We start from the raw sequence: 19,641 nt of genomic DNA, 5'->3' as shown, positions 1-19,641 counted from the left end.
TGGTACATTACCATGGTTCAAAGTCACATAGGAGGCACCCGATCAGTGATTCTCATTGACGTTTCTGTTCCTCTCTCTCTCCCTTCCTCTCTGAAATGAATAAAAATGTATTTTTAAAAAAATCGAACAATAGAACAGATAGATGATGCCCTGAGAAACCCCACCCCCTCCTTGTTTATCCCCTGCCCAGCCTGGGGAAACCACCTGTTAGTTTAGTTACTTCTGTGGTCCCTGCACTAGGGTCCCTAAATCCGAGCCTCGCAGGAGGCAGATGTGGGTGTTCTGCTGTACATGGCTCTTTCCTTCACAATCCTGGTGATCGTCCCACAGTCGTACATGCAAAGCCCCTCGTTCTTTTCTGTGTTTTTTTTCCCCCTTTTCTTTTCCTTGTACAGCTGTATAGTATTCTTCTGCATTGGTGTGGAGTTCCTAACTTTCTCTGTGTTACTTTGATCCCTAGCGTGATCATCACAACGGTTCTCTACCTGTCAGACGCACTTCGTAAGAACTTCTTAAATGAAAACTTCGATTATAAGGTAAGTATTACGCGCACAACTATTCGACTTGGGGTAAAGGTTTCACCTGGCACTCGAGGAAATGGCCTCATTTGTTTGTTTTCTCTTAATCATAGGAAAGTAAATTTATTCTGGCTTCCTCAAATTCACCTCGGGCCATCTACAAGAGTTTTCATTACATGTGTGAGCAAGTCAGGGCTATACGGTGCTTACCCGCCGGGTGGAATCCCAGTGCCTAAGAGGAGACAGTGCTGTGTCATAACCAGAATTTTTAAAAAATATTTTTTTATTGACTTCAGAGAGGAAGAGAGGGAGAAAGAAAAAAATCAATGATGAGAGAGAATCATTGATTAGCTGCCTCATGCATGCCCCCCACTGGGGATTGAGCCCGAAACCCAGGCATGTGCCCTGACCAGGAATCGAACTGTGACCTCCTGGTTCAGAGGTCGATGCTCAACCACTGAGCCACGTTGGCTAGCTCGTTACCATAATTTTTAATTCTTTTCTTCTCTTTGTGACCCTCATGCAAAAGGGGACTTAGAACATAATGTTTTTAAGACCTATCTTAAGATAGAGTATATATGAAGAAAACGCTTACAAAATAATCCCATTTTTTTTAGAATAAATTAATTCGAAGGAAAAAAAAATCATTAGTAAAGTTCTCTAAGGCAGAACTCTGTGTCTGTGATGTGCCTGGGTCTCTAATAAGAGTTCTTGACCTACTTTTTCAGGGGCAAACAGGAAATGGTGAAGGGTGGGCGGGGCTGTGCTGCCTCTCCTTCAGGATGTCTATGCTTTGGGGCATCTTTATTTCTTATTATTTTTTAAATAACATCTTTCACATTAAACATTTAATAAAATGTCCTTATTGGTTAACTAGAAAATATAAAAAAAACACACATATATAATAAGACCAATGGAATTTTAATGGTTGTGTAATAGTTCTTTATATATCAGACCTTATATCAGACTTTATAATAATTAACCTATCAAAATTTCATAATCAAAGCTCTACTTTTTAATACTTTGGTTGTTTCTAATTTTGTTCCTATAAATTATTCTTTTTTATGTACATCCTTACAAAATAAAACTTGGCATATTTCCCTAATTATTTCTTTGAATAAATGTTTATAAGTGGAATTGCTGAGTTAAAGGTTGTACCACCCATTTGATTATCTATATCTACACCAACACTGGGAAAGACTTTTTTTGTTGTTGACAATTTGATGAGATAAAATCTTTTTTGCTCTAATTTGCATTTTTTAATAGTTATTAGTTATTGACTAAAATCCATATTTTGTGAATTGTCATCCTGGACCTTTGTTCATTATTTTGTAGGGGTTCTATCATACTTTTTAATTGTGATAACTCTATACATATGAGAGATATTAACCCTTTTTAATTTTATTTGGTATCAATAGAGAAGTAGTTTCATTATATCATATCTTTTTGGTTAAGTTTATTGTCAGCAATTTTATTCTGATCTCTCTCTGATGCTGTTTTTGGGGATAAGAAAACTTTGAATCAAAAGATTTGTCTGGGCAGAGAATTTTTATATACTGTCTGAATTTAAAGCAATTAGCATTTCCAAAGAAGCGTATGCATCCTTTTGAGTTCTACATTGAAAGGAGTTCCAAAAAGGAATTCGCACAGGAATAAAGTGATTCATCTCATACCTCTGCCTCCTTGGAGACACACAGTTATAAGAGAAACGGAATATATTCCATTTAAATATACCAGAGAGCTTCTGACACCTGTGACAACACATGGAAGCAATATAGAAAACGAGAGATTTAGTTTACTTCTTTATTGTAGAACATTTAAAGCATATGTTAAAGTAGGGAGAGCAGCATAAGGAACTCCCATGTACCCATAACCAGCTTCTACTGTTATCAACTCAGGACCATCTGATGATATCAGCCCTACCCTCTCCACTTACCTCTCCACGTATCATGTCACTTCCCCTGTAAATATTTCTGTGACAACATAGTACATAAATCTTTAATTTTTGTTTCAGATCTGGGATTCCTACTTTTTCCTCGCGGTCATTTTTATAAACCAGCTGTGTCTGCAATTGGAGATGTTCACACCTTCCAAAAAGAAAAAGGTATTAGAAAAGTAAGTACCAGTGTGTAATCAGATGGGAGCATGAGGCATACCAAGTGCAGTGCCTTTTAAAGGGTGTTTAGTTCAAACGATTCATTGATCAGATGTTCATGCCGGAAATTACAATGGAGAGGAGATGACCAAGAGGACAAGAAGCAGTCTTTTCTGGGAATTTCAATATTTTGAACTTATTTAAACTTTTGTATTTGACCTCAGTCTTTCAGGATTCAAAATTACTACCAAAGTGAACATTATGAGGCAAATCTGTTTTATTAAAGATTTATATGAAGATTTGAATTAGAGGCATCAAGACATGCACATTGAAATCTTTCATTAAACACATACTGAGTTTTAACTCAGACTGATAGTATCCTAGAGACACAAATCTGTCTTTGTTCCGGAGGCCCTGTATCAGGTCTGGTGTTTGTTCTGTTTCAGGTATGGCGACATGCGGGTGACAATGGGCTGTGAGATCTTCAGCATGTGGCAAAATCTGGGTAAGCGATGAAAAGAGAAGCCATGGGCATTTCACAGCTCAGCACCACACTTTTCACTGTCTGAGTGAAGAGGGAAATTTACCAAGGACAGGATTTGAAACCAAGTGTCTAAATCAGTGAAGGTATCTATACAAAGTAATGACACGTTGGCATTGGTTAGGGTTACAACTAATTCTTTAAATTGCTGTCTGCCTGAAAAAAGTCACCTCATCTTCATGAGTTTCATTATTGTGGAGTGATAAATTTTATAATCCAGCTCACTCCAGTAATACATACAACTTTAGCAGTGTGTTAAGAACCTTCTGGAATTTGGAACTGTAACACCTCGAAATTTCTAGGACTCCGAATCCTACCAAATTTAGATTAAACTTCATGGAAATGGACTTGAGCATCACTACTCTTTAAAAAATTTGAAACCATTGACCTATATCATGAAGAGTATAGTCAAAGGATGTAAAGGCATCTGCAGTTGCTAGGAAACCATTAGCTAATTTTGTTAGCCAATCACAGCAGACAGAGCGCAGTATTCCAGCAAACTGATGGCACAGGTTTGGTTACATAGAAAAGAGTATTTGGAAAATAAACTGTTCCAAAATCTCCTTGGCAGAGGATTTCTATTATTTACTATTTAATTTGGTATGTTACTTATTTATGTTAACTACACACGTGCATAGTGTCCATTTACTACCACTGTGTGGTTCCTCCTTGTGGTTTGTTAAAGGGATGAACCTATTTGAATCGAATGTGCGATAACCTGAAGGTATCCTTGCTCTGGGGCTCCTCTGAGCACAGCGTGGCAGAGGCAGGGTGTGTTTTGTGTACGTGAAAATAGAAGCATCATCTTTTGACTTACATTCATGTCACAGAGTGATTTTCGACTGGGACACGTATAGTTCTCAAACATACAGAGCCATTTGAGAAAGCCCCGTTGTATAGGTAATTGAGTTCCGTGCTCTTGTGGCTGTTTATTTAGGCTCTTGTCCACGCTCCGGTGAGAAGGCTGGGGCAGGGTCATTTGGGTAGCAGGTTAGAAACATGGCCGTTGTCCCTCCAGGATAAATTGTAGCATCGCTGTGCATGGTTATGTCCACGGCAGCCTTGGTCCAAACCAGGAGACCTGTGCGTGTAGGCGCAGGAACCCTGGCTTGCTCAGTTCAGTGGGCACCTTCAGTCTCCCTACAGATGTCATTGCATGCATCATCAGTGTTTCTCCTCTGTGCTGTCTTTCTTTTTCTTTATAGTTTATTAATCCTCTCGTGAAAAATCTGCACAATCATCACAGATAAAGTCACCGAAGAATCTTTACTCCTTCCTTTTGCCAGCACTAACATTGGCCTTTGCAGTACCCTAACTTTCTTCATTCTGTTCTTGCATTCCTTTCTCTGTTTTCTTGAAGTCTTCTTCTTCTCATATAGGCCATGTCTTGCAAGTCTGTGTTTGGGTTCATTTTTCTTTGCATAATCCAAGGAATCGTAAATCATGCCAAAGCCAGTGGTCTTGCCACCACCAACGTGGGTTCTGAATCCAAACACAAAGATGACATCAGCTGTGGTCTTATACGTTTTGGCTAGTTCTTCCCGAATTTCTGTCTTGGGTACTGTTGCCTTCCCAGGGTGAAGGACATCAATGACCATTTGCTTCCGCTGAAGTCCTCTGTTGGTCATGAACTTCCTGGTCTGGATAGTTACGTGTCATTCATGATGAAGGTTGATGTTCTCTGTGCTGTCCTTCAAATAAATATTTGTGACCCTCTGGGTTTTAGATTAAATGGCTTCTTTGGGAAGAAGAAATTGGAAAGTTGGATAATCCCATAAATTAGTCTAACATCCAGCTTATATTAACAATTCCCTGATTGTCTTAAAATGTCATTTACAGTCCAGCCAGCGGGGCTCAGTGGTTGAGCATCGACCTATGAACCAGGAGGTCAGGGTTTGATTCCCGGTCAGGGCACAGGCCCGGGTTTCAGGCTCGATCCCCAGTGTGGGGCGTGCAGGAGGCAGCCGATCAATGACTCTCCCATCGATGTTTCTCTCTCTCCCTTCCTCTCTGAAATCAATAAAAACACATTTCAAAAAACGTCCTTCACAGCTGGTTTCGGATAGACTCTATTTGGGTTGCGAGGGGAAGAAACCTGCTGGGAAATCTAGAGGCTGTAAACCTGGGCGGTCTGACGCATAATGGGTGCGGTTAGGGCCTAGGACAGCGCGGGGACCAGCAGCCAGCGGCCCGGCAGCTCTTAGGAACCAGCCCTGGTTCCGCCCAGACCTGGGGAAACTGGCGCTGCGGGGACACAGCGCCTGGGTCCCCACGTGCTCCCGAGGATCCTCGGCACTTGGTAGATGAGCAGCCCCGCTTCAGGCAGCCCTGGCCCGGCTCTGCTTTTCCAGCCCAGCAGACGGCTCAGCACAGCGCCAGGCCTCCGCGTGCAGGCGCCTCACGCTCCCCACGTTCCTCATGCTCCTCACGTGCTTCACGCTCCTCACGTTTCCTCACGCTCCTCATGTTCTTCACGCTCCTCACGTTTCCCATGCTCCTCTCGCTTCTTCACGCTCCTCACGTTCCTCACGCTCCTCACATTTCCTCACGCTCCTCACGTTTCCTCACGCTCCTCACGTTTCCTCACGCTCCTCACGTTTCCTCACGCTCCTCACGTTTCCTCACGCTCCTCACGTTTCCTCACGCTCCTCATGTTCTTCACGCTCCTCACGTTTCCCATGCTCCTCTCGCTTCTTCACGCTCCTCACGTTCCTCACGCTCCTCACGTTTCCTCACGCTCCTCACGTTTCCTCACGCTCCCCACGTTCCTCATGCTCCTCACGTGCTTCACGCTCACGTTTCCTCACGCTCCTCACACTCCTCACCCTCATGTTTCCTCTCGCTTCCTCACGCTCCTCGTGCTCCCTGACGCTCCTCAGGTCCTCCTGGTTCCTCACGCTCCCCACGCTCCGCTGGTCCCGCAGGACAGGGCTCAGGGGCGGGGAGGTGGCTGTGCTGTGCCGTGGCTGCTGCGTCGTCGTTTCCCCAGAGCGGAGTCCTGGCCTCGCTGCAGGTGAGCGAGGCCGTCGCTCTGGCTCCACAGCCGCCTGGGGAGGTGCCCGGGAATGACCCCTCCCGCTGCCTCCCGGCGCCCGGGACTCGCTGTTCTGTGGAGCGGCCCCCCCCAGGCCACGCCTTCCTGCTGCGCCCGGGACCCCCTCCCCGCTTCGGCGTCATCGTCCTGCCGGGAGGGGACGCGCTTTCCTCCTGGTTTTAGGTGAACTGACGCTCCCACTAAACATAAGGCGGCCCTTCTTCGCGTTTGCAAGCCCCGCATCTCGTGGCCGCTGTGGGAGCAGCTGTCTTCCCCGCCCCGTGCCCTCTCCTTGGGCCTGACCCGGAAACAGCGGCGGACGCTGACCTGCAGCGCCCCCTCCCGGGTGGGGCATCACTTCCAACCCGCGGGGCGGGGCGGGGTGGGGCGCTGAGCGCGGAAGACCGCAGGTGCCGAGGGAAGGGCTGCTGTCTTCCGGGGTGGCCCCCCCCCCCCCCCCCCCCCCCGCCTCCACACTGTGGATAACCTTTGGGGATACCGTGTTCTCTTCTATCACATGTCTGGTTTGTTTTTTTTAAATGAAAGACGTGCCTGTCCGTACAGTAACGTGCCTTACTTTTTTCGTTAATTCTGTGGAGTAACTTTCCCTGTGTCGTCCTTCCACCTCGTTTTTAATGGAGCATAAAAATTCCAATGTGTGAGTGTCGAGTAGTATATTTCACCAACTCCTGATGACTTCTATAACTTTTCATTGTACCTTAGGGCCTTTTTTTAACTGAAAAAATGAAATCTCTCGTTTTTAATAACAATGGAGAAATATTAATCAGCACATTGAAACTTACTGTTTACATATGTGCTTAGGGAAATATTTCCTTGCTTGGGGACACAGTTGTCATTGAGATGACTATACTTGCCATAGTTCTAATAGTGTTACTATGTTAATAGTTTTAAACAAGTATTACTATATTAATTTTCTAAATATACCGAGATGCAAACATTTCATTGCCTTAGGGGAGCACAAGCTTCATTTCATCCCTGCCCTGATCGGGCCCTTCCTGGAGGTGACCTTGATTCCACAGCCGGACCTGCGGAACGTCATGATTCCGATTTTCCACGACATGATGGACTGGGAGCAGAGGCGGAGTGGCAACTTCAAGCAGGTAGGCAGTGCCCTCGGCCTGGGGGAGACCTCCCGGTCACTTCTTGGAGCTGGGAAATGAACACCCGATTAGCCATCCGCAGAGCAGATTCCAGCCTGGCCGGCCCTCCCGGCCACGTGGCCATGGACACTTTGCTGGTCTTACATTCCCCTGAGCGTCTGGAAAGCCCTGAAGAAAACATTTCATACCCTTTCAGCTAAAAAAGTCTGTGATTTCCCAGGTCTGTGTTTAAGGACGGGCAGGGACTTTCTTTGCTCTCAGTTGGACACAGCGTGGGCGAATCAGAAGGTTAATGAATCTTAAAACCATTGCACTCACAGCGGTCTGCATGGTGTATTTGGGGAACGGCTTAGCTTTGAGCATCTGATGCACAGTGTGCGTTATTGCTCTTTGCTCAAAGCATCGAGAATTCTTTGAAAGGGGAAAGCGTTGGAAATTCTTGCAAAGGCTCTTCCGAAGAGACGTAGGTTCTCAGAGGTATGGTCCTGTTTTGCAAAGATGCAGGTTCTTATTCCAAAACCAGATTGCATGAGAAACCAGCTGCTTCTGCCCTCAAGTTGCAGATACTGGGCCTACTTCCTGTTCACAAAGTCACTGTACTCACCTGTACACACTCACCTGTCCACACCTGTATACACCCACCGATGGGAGGACTTGTCCTCGCTTCATGCCTTTCTCAAACCCGACAAAAACATCCGTCAGCTCCACTAGCAAGCTGAGAGCCTCTGTCGAACCGCCCTGTCACCAAAAGCATGGCCTCTCACCTGTATCAATATCTGCATTTATTTTCAAGGAAGCGAATAGGTGAATGAGAAGCTATTTAAAAATCGTGTTGGGGGACCCACTCTTAGGCCCTTTTGCCTTTATCCCCTGATTCAATGTGATTCAGAGGATCCATTGGGCTTAGACCTGCCACCCAGTCAGACAGCATCTTCCAGCCCTGCTGTTCCCATCCCAAGCCAGGGTGTTTCACCTTCTGTCTCCTGCTGGCTGGGGGCACCGTCCGCCTTCCCGGTGGCAGCCTTGCAGGGTTTCCATGCTGGAGCATAGGAGGGTTTGGACCACAGTTTTCAGGAAATATGTTCTCTCTTTCTCTTTCTCTCTCTCTCTGCCTCTGCTTAGTGCTGACTTGGAGCATTTCTATAGGATCTGCCATCTGTCCGTGGACGGGCCAGCTTCTCACTTTCAGCAAAGATTCGTGCAACCTCATCCTGTTTTGAGAAAGAAAATAGATAGAAAACACAAAGATATAAATGAATGTTTCTATATATGTATAGTGATTTTTTTTTTTAAAAAAGGGAGAAAAGAAATGAGCCTTGCCAGTGTTTATAGCTCCTAGAAAAGGGCTCCAATGTTGAAGCTGGGCTGCAAGTATTTGTGTTGGACTCGACATGGAGAGGTTCTGGCAGCAGCCAGAGCAGCCCCGCGGGGCGTGTAAGTCCCCATGCTCCATCTGAATGAGCCCCTTAGGATTCTGTCTCCTCTTAACCCAACCGATCTCGTCACTTCCACACAATCCGATCGGACCATTACTTTTCCTCTTGGGCACATACCTTTGTTTCCATTTGCCTAGAAACGCCCCTTGCCCAGGGGAGCAGAGAGAGAGCACTGTTGGGTGTGTTGCAGGTGGAAGCCAAGCTCATCGACAAACTGGATAGCCTGATGTCAGAAGGCAAAGGGGACGAAACCTACCGGGAACTCTTCAACAGTATGTGAGTAATGGTTCGTCTCCACTGGTCCTGCCCGGGGATCACGTGTCACCTTAGGCAGCCGAGAGCCGCAGACAGTGTGGCCACACGGGTGTGCCGGGCCGGTGTGGCAGGAGGAACTCAGGTTGTGGCCTGACTCTGGATGATGGGTTTTATATCATTGATTGAACATGTCGTCTCATTTTAATCTCTAACTAGCTCAGGTCACGGGATCCACAACAGATCTCGCTCTTTTCCTACCTAATAACGTGAGAACCAGGGCTGGAGGGTAATGCATTTAAATAGGGTTAAGAGTGGAGGAGTCCCCCAAAGTGGTCTGATTATTGTTGGGGCTCAGCGCTCCCCAAAGCCGCAGCCCCTGCTGCTCGGCTGCTGGGATATGCACCTTCACCGGTTCCCAGGCTCCATCCCTTCTGCGTGCTGAGGGCTCCCTCAGCATTTCCTAAATGTTTCCCATTAGAATGTCACAGAAGCAAGTCCTTTCTAGTAAGTTCTCAACGGGGATTCACACGGAGGATAGAGGGGCTCTGAGGTTGTCCTCAGTAGACGTGAGCACAGTCCTCGGATGAACGGCTGGCCAGGTCCTCCTCCACCGTGAGGGGCCGAGAGGACACCTTAGCGTGTTCAGGAATTTAACTCGGACCCTGGTTTTCTCTCCAGCTTTCTATGGGTCTTAGTCCTTTTCAAACCTAGGGTACTCCTGAGTGTGTAGGTATCCCCTAAAGGGAAGCATCATGCATTAATACTGAGAGCCAGATATAAATTCTGTCGTTCATGTCATGCTCCCAGATGTAGAGCCCCAATATATGAACATACTAGTATTGAGGAGCCCTGGCCAGTGTGGTTCAGTGGATAGATCGTCGACCTATAGACTGAAGCATCCTGGGTTTGGTTCTGGTCAAGGGCACGTACCTTGGTTGCAGGTTCCTCCCCAGCCTGGGCCTTGGTCAGAGCTCATGCTGGAGGCCACCAATCAATGCGTTTCTTTCACATGGACGTTTCTGTCTTTCCCTTTCCACTCTATCTAAAAATCAATGGAAAAATATCCTTGGGTGAGGATTAACAAAAAAGAAAGAAAAGGAAAGGAAAATATAGAGGTTTGAAAACTATCATTAGTGACTGATAGATTTCAACTTGCCTGATTCAGAATCATTCTCTGAGCTTTTAAAAAAATTATGTTGAGAGGACAAGTGGAGAAAGGGTGTGCTGGTTCCTGGGGTGGCGGTGGCGGTGGGGCTGACAAAGTGCGCTCTTTGTCCTGGGTCCCGAACAGCACCGTTTCCCTCCGACGCTGTCATTACACTGGCACTTGCAGTAATTCCTCCCCACGCCCGCCTCCACTCCCGGGCACCGAGTGTGGGCCTGCTGACAGCTGGAGTGGAGCGCAGAGCTGATTAAAACCTCGTCCAACAGCACAAATTGCTTTTGAGCACAGCTCTCACTTCGGTGACGAGTCCTTGGTTTGAATAAAGCAGTAAAATGAGAAAGCACTCAGTGTGATGAGTCCCTTGGGCTTTATGATTAATTTTTATAAGAAATTCACATGAGTAATAAATATGCACCTGGCTCTAAGGTGCTTCTTCCTGACTTTGGTAAAGGCCTGATGGTGGCATTTTGGGTTGCTTATATATAAATGTGATTTTGAAAAAGCAGATATACCCTGGCATAGAAATGAAACCAATAATTAAAATATTAAGCATCGGTAATTAGGACTGTTACAAGTTCCTGATCCATTCAATGGAAATTTTTATTCTTTTGTTGACTTTTAACACATTACTGGAAATGTTACCACAAATATTTTTCTTTTTGCTTTTGTGATAAGCATATTGGGAATAAATAAAATTCTAAAGTGATAATTACATATCATTACTACCTGGGCTCAGAAGAGAGAGTAAAAATGTTATTATATTTTGGGTAACAATAATATGCACTTTTTGGTCATAGAAATCACAATGAATTAGTGTAGTCACAGTGAGTCACTGCGCACATTATGAAGTAGGAACACACGTTGTCATGGGACGATCTCATCTGTTCTCTGTAATTCATGTCTAAAACGTCTTAAAATTTGTTCAGAAACTGCCGACAGGTGTGCCTCAGTGGTTGAGCATTGACCTGTGAACCAGGAGGTCACTGGGTTCGATTCCCAGGTCAGGGCACATGTCAGGGTTGCAGGCTTGATCCCTGGTAGGGGGCAGGAGGCAGCCAATTAGTTGATGTTTCTCTCTCCCTCCCTCCCTCCCTCCCTCCCTCCCTCCCTCCCTCCCTCCCTCCCTTTGAAATCAATAAAAATATATTTTTTAAAAAGTTCAGAAGCTGAAGGCAGGTCACCGCCTTCTGAAAAGGCAGCACTTGCTAAAGTGGCGTTAAAACGAGACTTTCCTTTTTTTTATATATATATTTTATTGATTTTTTACAGAGAGGAAGGGAGAGAGATAGAGAGCCAGAAACATCGATGAGAGAGAAACATTGATCAGCTGCCTCCTGCACATCTCCCACTGGGGAGGTGCCCGCAACCCAGGTACATGCCCTTGACCGGAATCGAACCTGGGACCCTTCAGTCCGCAGGCCGACGCTCTATCCACTGAGCCAAACCGGTTTCGGCTGAGACTTTCCATTTGTATGACACCTTCCCAGGAACCCGTCATCTTCCTCTAATCCCAGCAGCATCTTTATTTACCCAGACTGCACCTCCCTGAAATAAGAGTCAGTATTTGTTACTCTTAATGATGCTGACATTGCGGTCAAAGACGCCAGGGGATGGATCAGAACAGGGCATCAGAACCACGCGAGGCCCCCTGGCTGCCCTGAGGCGTCGTGGCGCCTGATTGAGCACCTCCTGGGCCAGGACTCGCCTAGGGCTGGGATGTGGTGGGTGTGCTGTGGGAACACACAGGGTGCTCCCAGCCTTGGGGGTCCTCGGGGAGCTTTCCAGAAGGTGTAACTCCCATCTCAGCTTTTCCCGCAGTCGCTGCTTTATCGTAGGCTGCTCCGGGTAATGCAGTCAGAGACCTGTATTGGTGCTCACACACTAAGTTGTAGCTTGCAGGCAGGATTAGCTCTTACACACACTTCAGGTGTGTGACCCTTTTCTGCGGATGAAGAGCAGGCGCAGGCACAGGTGTTTCAGGCTCGAGCGATGGTCTCAGCACAGTCCTGTTCCGACAGAGCGGGCGATGGGGGGCCAGGTCCTCCCCCAACGTTCCTTCATGGGTCCAAGCCGCTGAGCACGGAGCCCTCCCGCAGGGTCGTGGGATTCTGAAGTCCCAAGCTGTGGAGTCTCATTGCTTGTCTGTTGGCAATAAGACGTCACCTGTGCTGTCCTTAGACGAGTCTCTGTGTCCTCAGCACGGTGCAAGGGCATGACTGTGGACCAGGTGAGATGGCTCCTCTTGCCCAGCCGCATGGCTCAGTGGTTGAGCATAGACCTCTCCCTCCCTCTCCCTTCCTCTCTGAAATCAATAGAAATATATATTTTTTTAAATTGCCTCCTCTTCCCCTGAGTCTCCTGTCAGGTAAAATCGCAGGGGGAACTTGGACACCAAGAACCAGCCTGGCTGCCAAAGGCCATAAGTTGGGTTCTAGTCTCAGCCCCCACCTTTGGGTGCTGGGCTCTTCGAGGAGGCGTGCTCTGCAGAGCTTTGCCTCTTCTCGCAGGAGGGCGTGTAGCTCCGATGTCTTACTGCTCCGGGAGGCTGTGCAAAGGGAGAGAAATCTCCCGTATTTTTAGATCGCTTACCTGAGGCCTTTGTCTCCCGGCCCCTGGAGTCTGTGAGGTGTGGGCTGGCACCGGGGAGGCTGCTGCCGCACCCGCAGGGCGTGGGCAGGCAGTGCCCATGTCAGCACTCGGCTCACTTCCACTTTGGCATTGAAGCCTGAAATAGTGCTATTCAGGGGTTGTTTTTGTTTTTACAAGAAATCACTTTTTTAAAAAAAAAAGGTTTTTATTGATTTCAGAGAGGAAGGGAGAGGGAGAGAAAGATAGATGGGAGAGAATCATTGATCGGCTGCCTCCTATACCCCACACTGGGGATCAAGCCTGCAACCTGGATATGTGCCCTGACCGAGAATCGAACTGTGACCTCCTGGTTCATAGGTTGACACTCAGCCACTGAGCCACGCCGGCTCGGTAAAGAAAACACATTTTAGTGAAACTGAGGGATCAGTCAGGGCAAGTCCGTCCTTTCATATGCTTCCCCCCCACCCCCAATCACAATCTAGGAAACAGCTCAGAATAAACCTGAAAACCAAAATGATCAGGAAGGTGTAGGCAACAGATGCGGAGACAGAGGCTGGGCACTGGGAGGCAATAGCTGGAAGTGGGGAGAAGGGAGAGACGATAGCCACAGACCCCCCCAAAATAGCTTTTTTCTTTCCTGCTTCTTTTTCCACTGAGCACAGTAGACAGCAGGCTTAGGTGGTACTTGTAAGAAGTGTTTTCTAGGTTATTTCTGAAACCAGGATGAGACACAGGATTTTAGACAGAAATGATGATTATTCCATCCAGAGGGGCAGGGAGGCGTCTTCACAGGTCCTGCTCAAGGTCCACCTTTTACCATGGACAGATTCAGCCCTACAGGCTCTGCCAGTGTCTGCTTCACCCTAGGACAGTGGTTCTCAACCTTCTGGCCCTTTAAATACAGTTCCTCATGTTGTGACCCAACCATAAAATTATTTTTGTTGCTACTTCATAACTGTAATGTTGCTACTGTTATGAGTCGTCATGTAAATATCTGATATGCAGGATGGTCTTGGGCGACCCCTGTGAAAGGGTCGTTCAACCGCCAAAGGGGTCGCGACCCACAGGTTGAGAACCGCTGCCCTAGGAGAAGCGGGAATGAGTAAAATAGGTGCTCATTGCTGTGACTTATTATGTTGTGTTTAGATAGCGCCTCTGCCCCAAGGTGCTTGAGGCTAGGGGAGAAGGCAGGAGGCAGTGGTCTGGTACCTGTCACCTGCCCACTGTAACCACCCCATAGAAAGTCCCCTGTGATTAGTGACGCAATGTATGAAGCTGTTGCCTGCATGCACCAGACAGTACAATATGTATTGAGTGGGCAAATGCTAAGTGAAAGGAAAAAAACGCCACACGTCACTCCGTCTGTGCAAGGGTTTTCCTGGGGCATTGCACCGCGGTAGAACTGCTCGGATGAGGATGCGCTCCACGGAGAGGTAGGGGGCCGGTTTCCCGGGAATACAGCAAGGGCTGACCTGACAGTGCACTCGCAGGTGTGCTGTCTCCGCTGGCCACACTGTCCTGGGCTGTGGGGAGGTGCGAGCCTGCTCCCGGGAGGGAGACGCTGGGAGAAAGCGTGTGTGAGCTGCTCGGGGCTTGCCTGTGTGAAACTGTGATGCTGTGCATGGGTTCGTATTTCACGACTCGGAGAATCTAAACATCCATTTGTTTTGTCAATGCTTCCGGGATTAGAATTCCACTCTTTGGTCCCTATCCTAGGTAAGACATTGTTTGCAAATTGTGCTCCTTGTAAGATGTTGCTGTGGTTGCTAAGGCATTTAAGGTGCTGATGAAAGTAAAATGGTCGTCATGGTGACCGATAAAAATAAATGTTGAAAATGCCTGGGGTCCTCTCTTTTCCAGTCTGCTGAAGAAAATCGAGCGGGAAACATGGAGGGAGAGTGGAGTCTCCTTGATCGCCACGGTGACGCGTCTGATGGAGAGGTTGTTGGATTACAGGTGAGTTGGGTGCCATTTCCCAGGTGTGCTGCGCCCTGGTTAGGGACTCAGAGTGGAGGACAGTCCCCACACACCTGAGCTCCCCCCCCCCCCCCCCCCGCCCCCGCCCCGGAGATCTGATCGACGGCCGTGAACCTGAGGCCTGAGATAACGCTGTGCACTGCTGGCTCAGGACGTTTCTGTGTCGCTCCTCTTCCTTTGTGTTTTGTTTTGGTCGGCAGTTCTTTCCAAGTCTCAGTGGATGGAGAGGGTTCTCAGAGCCCCGTTAGTAAAGGGGTTTTGGTTTTGTTCGTTTTTATCTGGACTCGCCCATTAGAGCCAGTAAGCAGATCCATCCATTTCGGGGTGAAGATGGAGTGTTGGAGAATTAGACAACCATGCTGCTTCCATAGACAGCGTTTTATTTTTAACTTTTAAATGCTCTAAACTGGTCCAGCGGTTTGCTCCACTTGAATGCATGGTGTTTTTGTTTTATTTCAAGAATGAACCTTCATTCTCATTGTTGATGGCCGGGCTTTACCCGCCCCTTTCCACCCACATTAGAGGTGTATAATACCACACCTTCGCCCCGCCCACTGAGAGGGAGGGCTGCCCGCTGGAGGCTCTGAAGTCTGTCACCCCTCACCTGAGATCCTGCAGCCTGGGGCAGTTGCCTGGGGGCAGTTGCTGCAGTCCCTGAGCCTTTAGCCTCTTACTTCCCTGAAAGATCAGTGTGTGTGTGTGCATCGGGAAGGAAGCTCTGGGTTCTGACTGTTGTTTTCTGTTTTCAGGGACTGCATGAAAGTGGGCGAGGTGGATGGCAAGAAGATCGGCTGCACAGTGAGCCTTCTGGTTAGTGACCCACCCACTCCCTTTCCTCCTCAGAGCCTAACATTTGTTGTTTTACAGAAATACTATGTTTTGTTTGGTTTCGATCCACAGTGTTTTTTTTACCCGATATTTCTTAGAAGAGTTTAGAAGTGTATCTAAAGGAGGCCTAGCGAGTCCCACCAGTGTGGCTCAGTGGTTGAGCATTGACCTATGAACCAGGTGGTCACAGTTTGATTCCCGGTCAGGGCACAGGCCCGGGCTGGGGGCTCCATCTCCAGTGTGGGGCGTGCAGGTGGCAGCTGATCTATGATTCTCTCTCATCATTGATGTTTCTCTCTCTCTCTCTCTCCCTCCCTCCCTCTCTGAAATTAATAAAAAATATATTTAAAAAATAAAAAAGGCCTATCGAGCTTCAGGTTGAATTAAATCCCAGGAAATTACCCGCTCCAGCATTGCAGACGCACCCATGGTGGCCCCGGGGCCTGGAGGCGGAGCCTGGAGATCCCAGTGGGAGTCATCTGTCCCCTGTAGCTCAACGGGATCTATCATCCTTTGTCGCTCTCTAGAAACAAGCAGCGTCCCCTAGGACTTTGTACTTCTGTTTAGACAGTTTCTTTCCATCGTAATAAATATTAGTGATCTCTTCTTTTGCGACCAAATGACTCTTCTGTTAAGCCAATTTTCACTTTCTACCTTCTTATTAAATGTATGATGCCACCATGGTTAAGGCTTGGGTTATAAGTAGGATGATCATATAGCTTACCCTCCCAACAGGACATTTTTTTTTAAAAAAAAATTGATTTCAGAGAGGAAGGGAGAGGGGGAGAGAGAGAGGGAGAAACATCAATGATGAGAATCACTAATTGGATGCCTCCTGCACACCCCCTTCTGGGGATCGAGCCCCCCAACTCGGTCATGTGCCCTGACCAGGAATCAAACTATGACCTCCTGGTTCATGGATCGACGCTCAACCACTGAGCCACACTGGCCAGGCCCAACAGGATATTTTTGAGAGTAAAAGTAAATATCATGTAAGGATAACAGGCAAAACTGGAACTGCCCTGGGAAAACCACATTTATATTAAACCATCTCGTAAGTAACGATTAAATTGAGTGATGTTCTCACCACAGGGCAAAAAAATTACTGTTCGCGTAGACGTGCATTGTTCAGTGATCAAAAAGGGTAAATTCATGCTTTTGATCGTTCCCCTTAATCAGATTTGAAATAGGGGACCATGTGACTGTTCCCATTTCTAAATTGGTGAGTGTCTTGACTCCTTTGTCTTATTTTAAAGAAAAATGAGCCTGACCGGTGTGGCTCAGTGTTTGAGCATAAACCTGTGAACCAGGAGGTCATGGTTTGATTCCCAGTCTGGGCACATGCCAGATTGCAGCTCAGTCCCCAGTGTGGGGCATTCAGGAGGCAGCCAATCAATGATTCTCTCTCATCATTGATGTTTCTATCTCTCCCTCTCCCTTCCTCTCTGAAATCAATAAAAAATATATTAAAAAAAAAAGAAATAAATGAAACCACAGGATCTGTTCTGAGCACGTATTCCTATTCTGTCTCTCTCTCGAATTTGCTGCTCTGCATAGGCCTCTGCCTGGGAGGCATGTTCTGCCCCCTCTGATTCTGTCTGTCTTGTCTGTTCATTGGCTCCAGTCTTGTTGTATTGAGTTCAGTTTTGTTTTTAAATATATATTTATTGATGTTAGATTGGATGGGAGAGGGAGAAATAGAAACATCAATGATGAGGAGGATCATTGACTGGCTGCCTCCTGCACGCCCCGTACTGGGGATGGAGCCCACTTCCTGGGCATGTGCCCTGACCCAGAATTGAACCATGATCTCCTGGTCCATAGATTGATGCTCAACCACTGAGCCACATGGGCCGGGCAAGAATACTTCTTATTAAAGGAGCAAAACCTATGACGTGGAAGTGAATCGTTCTAGCTCATACTCCATCTGGAACCTTCTTGATGTTTTTGTAGCGGCAAATGGTTCTGTTCATCCGCTCACTCCCTCTCAGAGATGTTTTTCCCCTCGGGGAAGATCAGCTCCAGACTGTCTCAGGAGAGCTCTGGCTTCCTTCACGCTGCCAGCGTTAACTGGAGTGTTCGCCGTACAAGTGCATAATCCTTGTCATGACTCATGCTGGGAAATGTAATTATTGTTTTGTTCTCAGTGTCACCCGTTTCCCCAGACATATGTGCATATTCTCCTCTGCTGATGGGAGAGATCATTCTGTTTTTTTAAAGAACTATTCATTTCCAGAGTGAGTCTTATTTTTGTTCTCAAAGAAAGCCGCTTCTTACCAGATAGCTATTAGAGCAAATCATCCTTTAGTAACGTAAAAACCTGCTGTGGGATGTTAGATGTGTGTTGATGCTACAACACTGCTTGCTAATTGAAATGATTTGAGTTATAATGGGAGCTGTGAATGGCGTTATTTACTTGGTTTTTTAAAGAATGCCAACATTGCCCGACGGCGTAGCTCAGTGGTTGAGTGTCAACCTATGAACCAAGAGGTCGCAGTTCGATTCCCTGTGCTTGGGTTGTGGACTCGAGCCCCAGTGTGGGACGTGCAGGAGGGAGCCGATCAGTGATCCTCTCTCATCATTGATGTTTCTGTCTCCCTCTCCCTTCCTCTCTAAAATCATAAAAATATATTTCTTAAAAAAAAGAATGCCAAGATCTACAGGAGAAGAAAAGGGAGAGGATAATGATACAAATTGGAAAAAATGTTATTCAATTACATGTCCGTGTCTCAAGGATAGGAGAGCCCTCATAGTGAAGAATGGACTCCTGGGAGGTGGTATTCAGGAAGGGCACGGGCAGATGGTCCTCAGGCTTCAAGCTTAAGTTCAGTATTACGAGCCACATTAGCTAGTTCAGCCCATTACCAAAGCCCTCTCTAACGAATCAGCTCCAAAAACGTGGAGAATCCGTGGCCTGTCCCCCGTGGAAAAACCTGTCACTTCTTCAAGTCATCAGATGTGTTCCCATTGCCACACATTTTCCTTATTCCTCATCCCAAGTAGCATCACCCGAAACCAGGGCCCACAATGACAGGCATCCCAGTGCTGTAGCCGGGATGTCACCTCCAAGGGCACTTTGGAAAGAGCACGTCTGAGTCTCAGCGTGCCCGCTTCTGCTGGAATCGGACTTCATGTGCTCTGTGTACCACGTTCAGCGAGGAAGGGCCCTTGCTCACGTTGTGAAGGACTAGAGGTGGATGCTGATAATGTACCTGCATTTATTTATTTATTTATTTATCTATTTATTTATTTATTTTTGGTTAATCCTCACAGGAGGATATTTTTTCCCATTGATTTTTAGAGACAGCGGAAGGGAGGGTAGAGAGACAGAAACATCAATGTGAGAGAGAGACATCGATTGGTTGCCTCCTGCATGCGCCCTGACCAGGGCCGGGGATGGAGCCTGTAACCGAGATACATGCCCTTGACTGGAATCAAACCCGTGAGCCTTCAGTCCAAGGGCTGGTGCTCTAACCACTGATATAACCAGCCAGGATGGTGATGTACCTTTAAATGCCAAGAGCATGAGCCCAGGTTACCTTCAAGTTGAGTCTATGATAACATTAAAATGTGTTAGGGAAATTTAGGAAGATCAAGCTACTTTTCATATGAATATTTTCAATAAGCTTGTCTCCATAATAATAATTTGAAACAAAATACCTTGTTATCAATCCATTTATGTTTTGTACGTCAACTGGAAACATTTAAACTCCAGCACAAAGAAGCTCTCATAACACCCCAACAACAAAGAGCCTTTCTTTCCCACCTTCACATGATCTTCGGAAGGAAAAATTGCATTTGCGTTGTTTTGACTCAGCCTTACCGATGTGTCTTATTTTTCCTTCGAGTAAACATGTGTTTGAAACTTGAAACGCCTTTGGATATCACTAATTAACTTTAATAAACAGGTTAATCTGTTACATATTTCATGATTTTAGTTGAATAGGCTGACTGTCCATTGGCAGCAAAACTAACAAAAAAATGATAGTCAGTAAGGCTATGTTCATCAGTGGTGATAACACTGCAGACATTTCCAGCGCATCCAGCCGCCAGGTCCTGTTGAGCACAGCCGGTGTTGAATA

At 46.8% G+C, this 19,641-nt stretch overlaps 1 protein-coding gene and 1 pseudogene across 3 annotated transcripts in view; one reads left to right on the top strand and one right to left on the bottom strand.

Annotated features, from left to right (window-relative positions):
* The window catches only part of DOCK4 (dedicator of cytokinesis 4), a 197,137-nt gene that overhangs the window by 149,014 nt on the left and 28,482 nt on the right, over window positions 1-19,641 (top strand). For 2 of the 3 annotated variants that reach the window (XM_070424805.1, XM_070424803.1), the window contains exons 28-35: window positions 461-536; window positions 2,533-2,633; window positions 3,060-3,118; window positions 7,161-7,309; window positions 8,936-9,021; window positions 14,444-14,470; window positions 14,615-14,710; window positions 15,481-15,541. In XM_070424805.1, the coding sequence (XP_070280906.1) occupies window positions 461-536; window positions 2,533-2,633; window positions 3,060-3,118; window positions 7,161-7,309; window positions 8,936-9,021; window positions 14,444-14,470; window positions 14,615-14,710; window positions 15,481-15,541 (655 nt within the window). The remainder of the gene's footprint in view (window positions 1-460; window positions 537-2,532; window positions 2,634-3,059; window positions 3,119-7,160; window positions 7,310-8,935; window positions 9,022-14,443; window positions 14,471-14,614; window positions 14,711-15,480; window positions 15,542-19,641) is intronic. The other variant, XM_070424804.1, reaches the window with a different exon arrangement.
* Window positions 4,421-4,800, bottom strand: LOC139017045 (small ribosomal subunit protein eS24 pseudogene; annotated as a pseudogene).

Source organism: Myotis yumanensis, unplaced genomic scaffold, assembly GCF_028538775.1.
Source record: "Myotis yumanensis isolate MYYU_CA2020_CCGP unplaced genomic scaffold, mMyoYum1.0.hap1 SCAF_9, whole genome shotgun sequence".
Taxonomy (NCBI): Eukaryota; Metazoa; Chordata; class Mammalia; order Chiroptera; family Vespertilionidae; genus Myotis; species Myotis yumanensis.
This window is presented reverse-complemented; position numbering and strand designations above follow the sequence as displayed.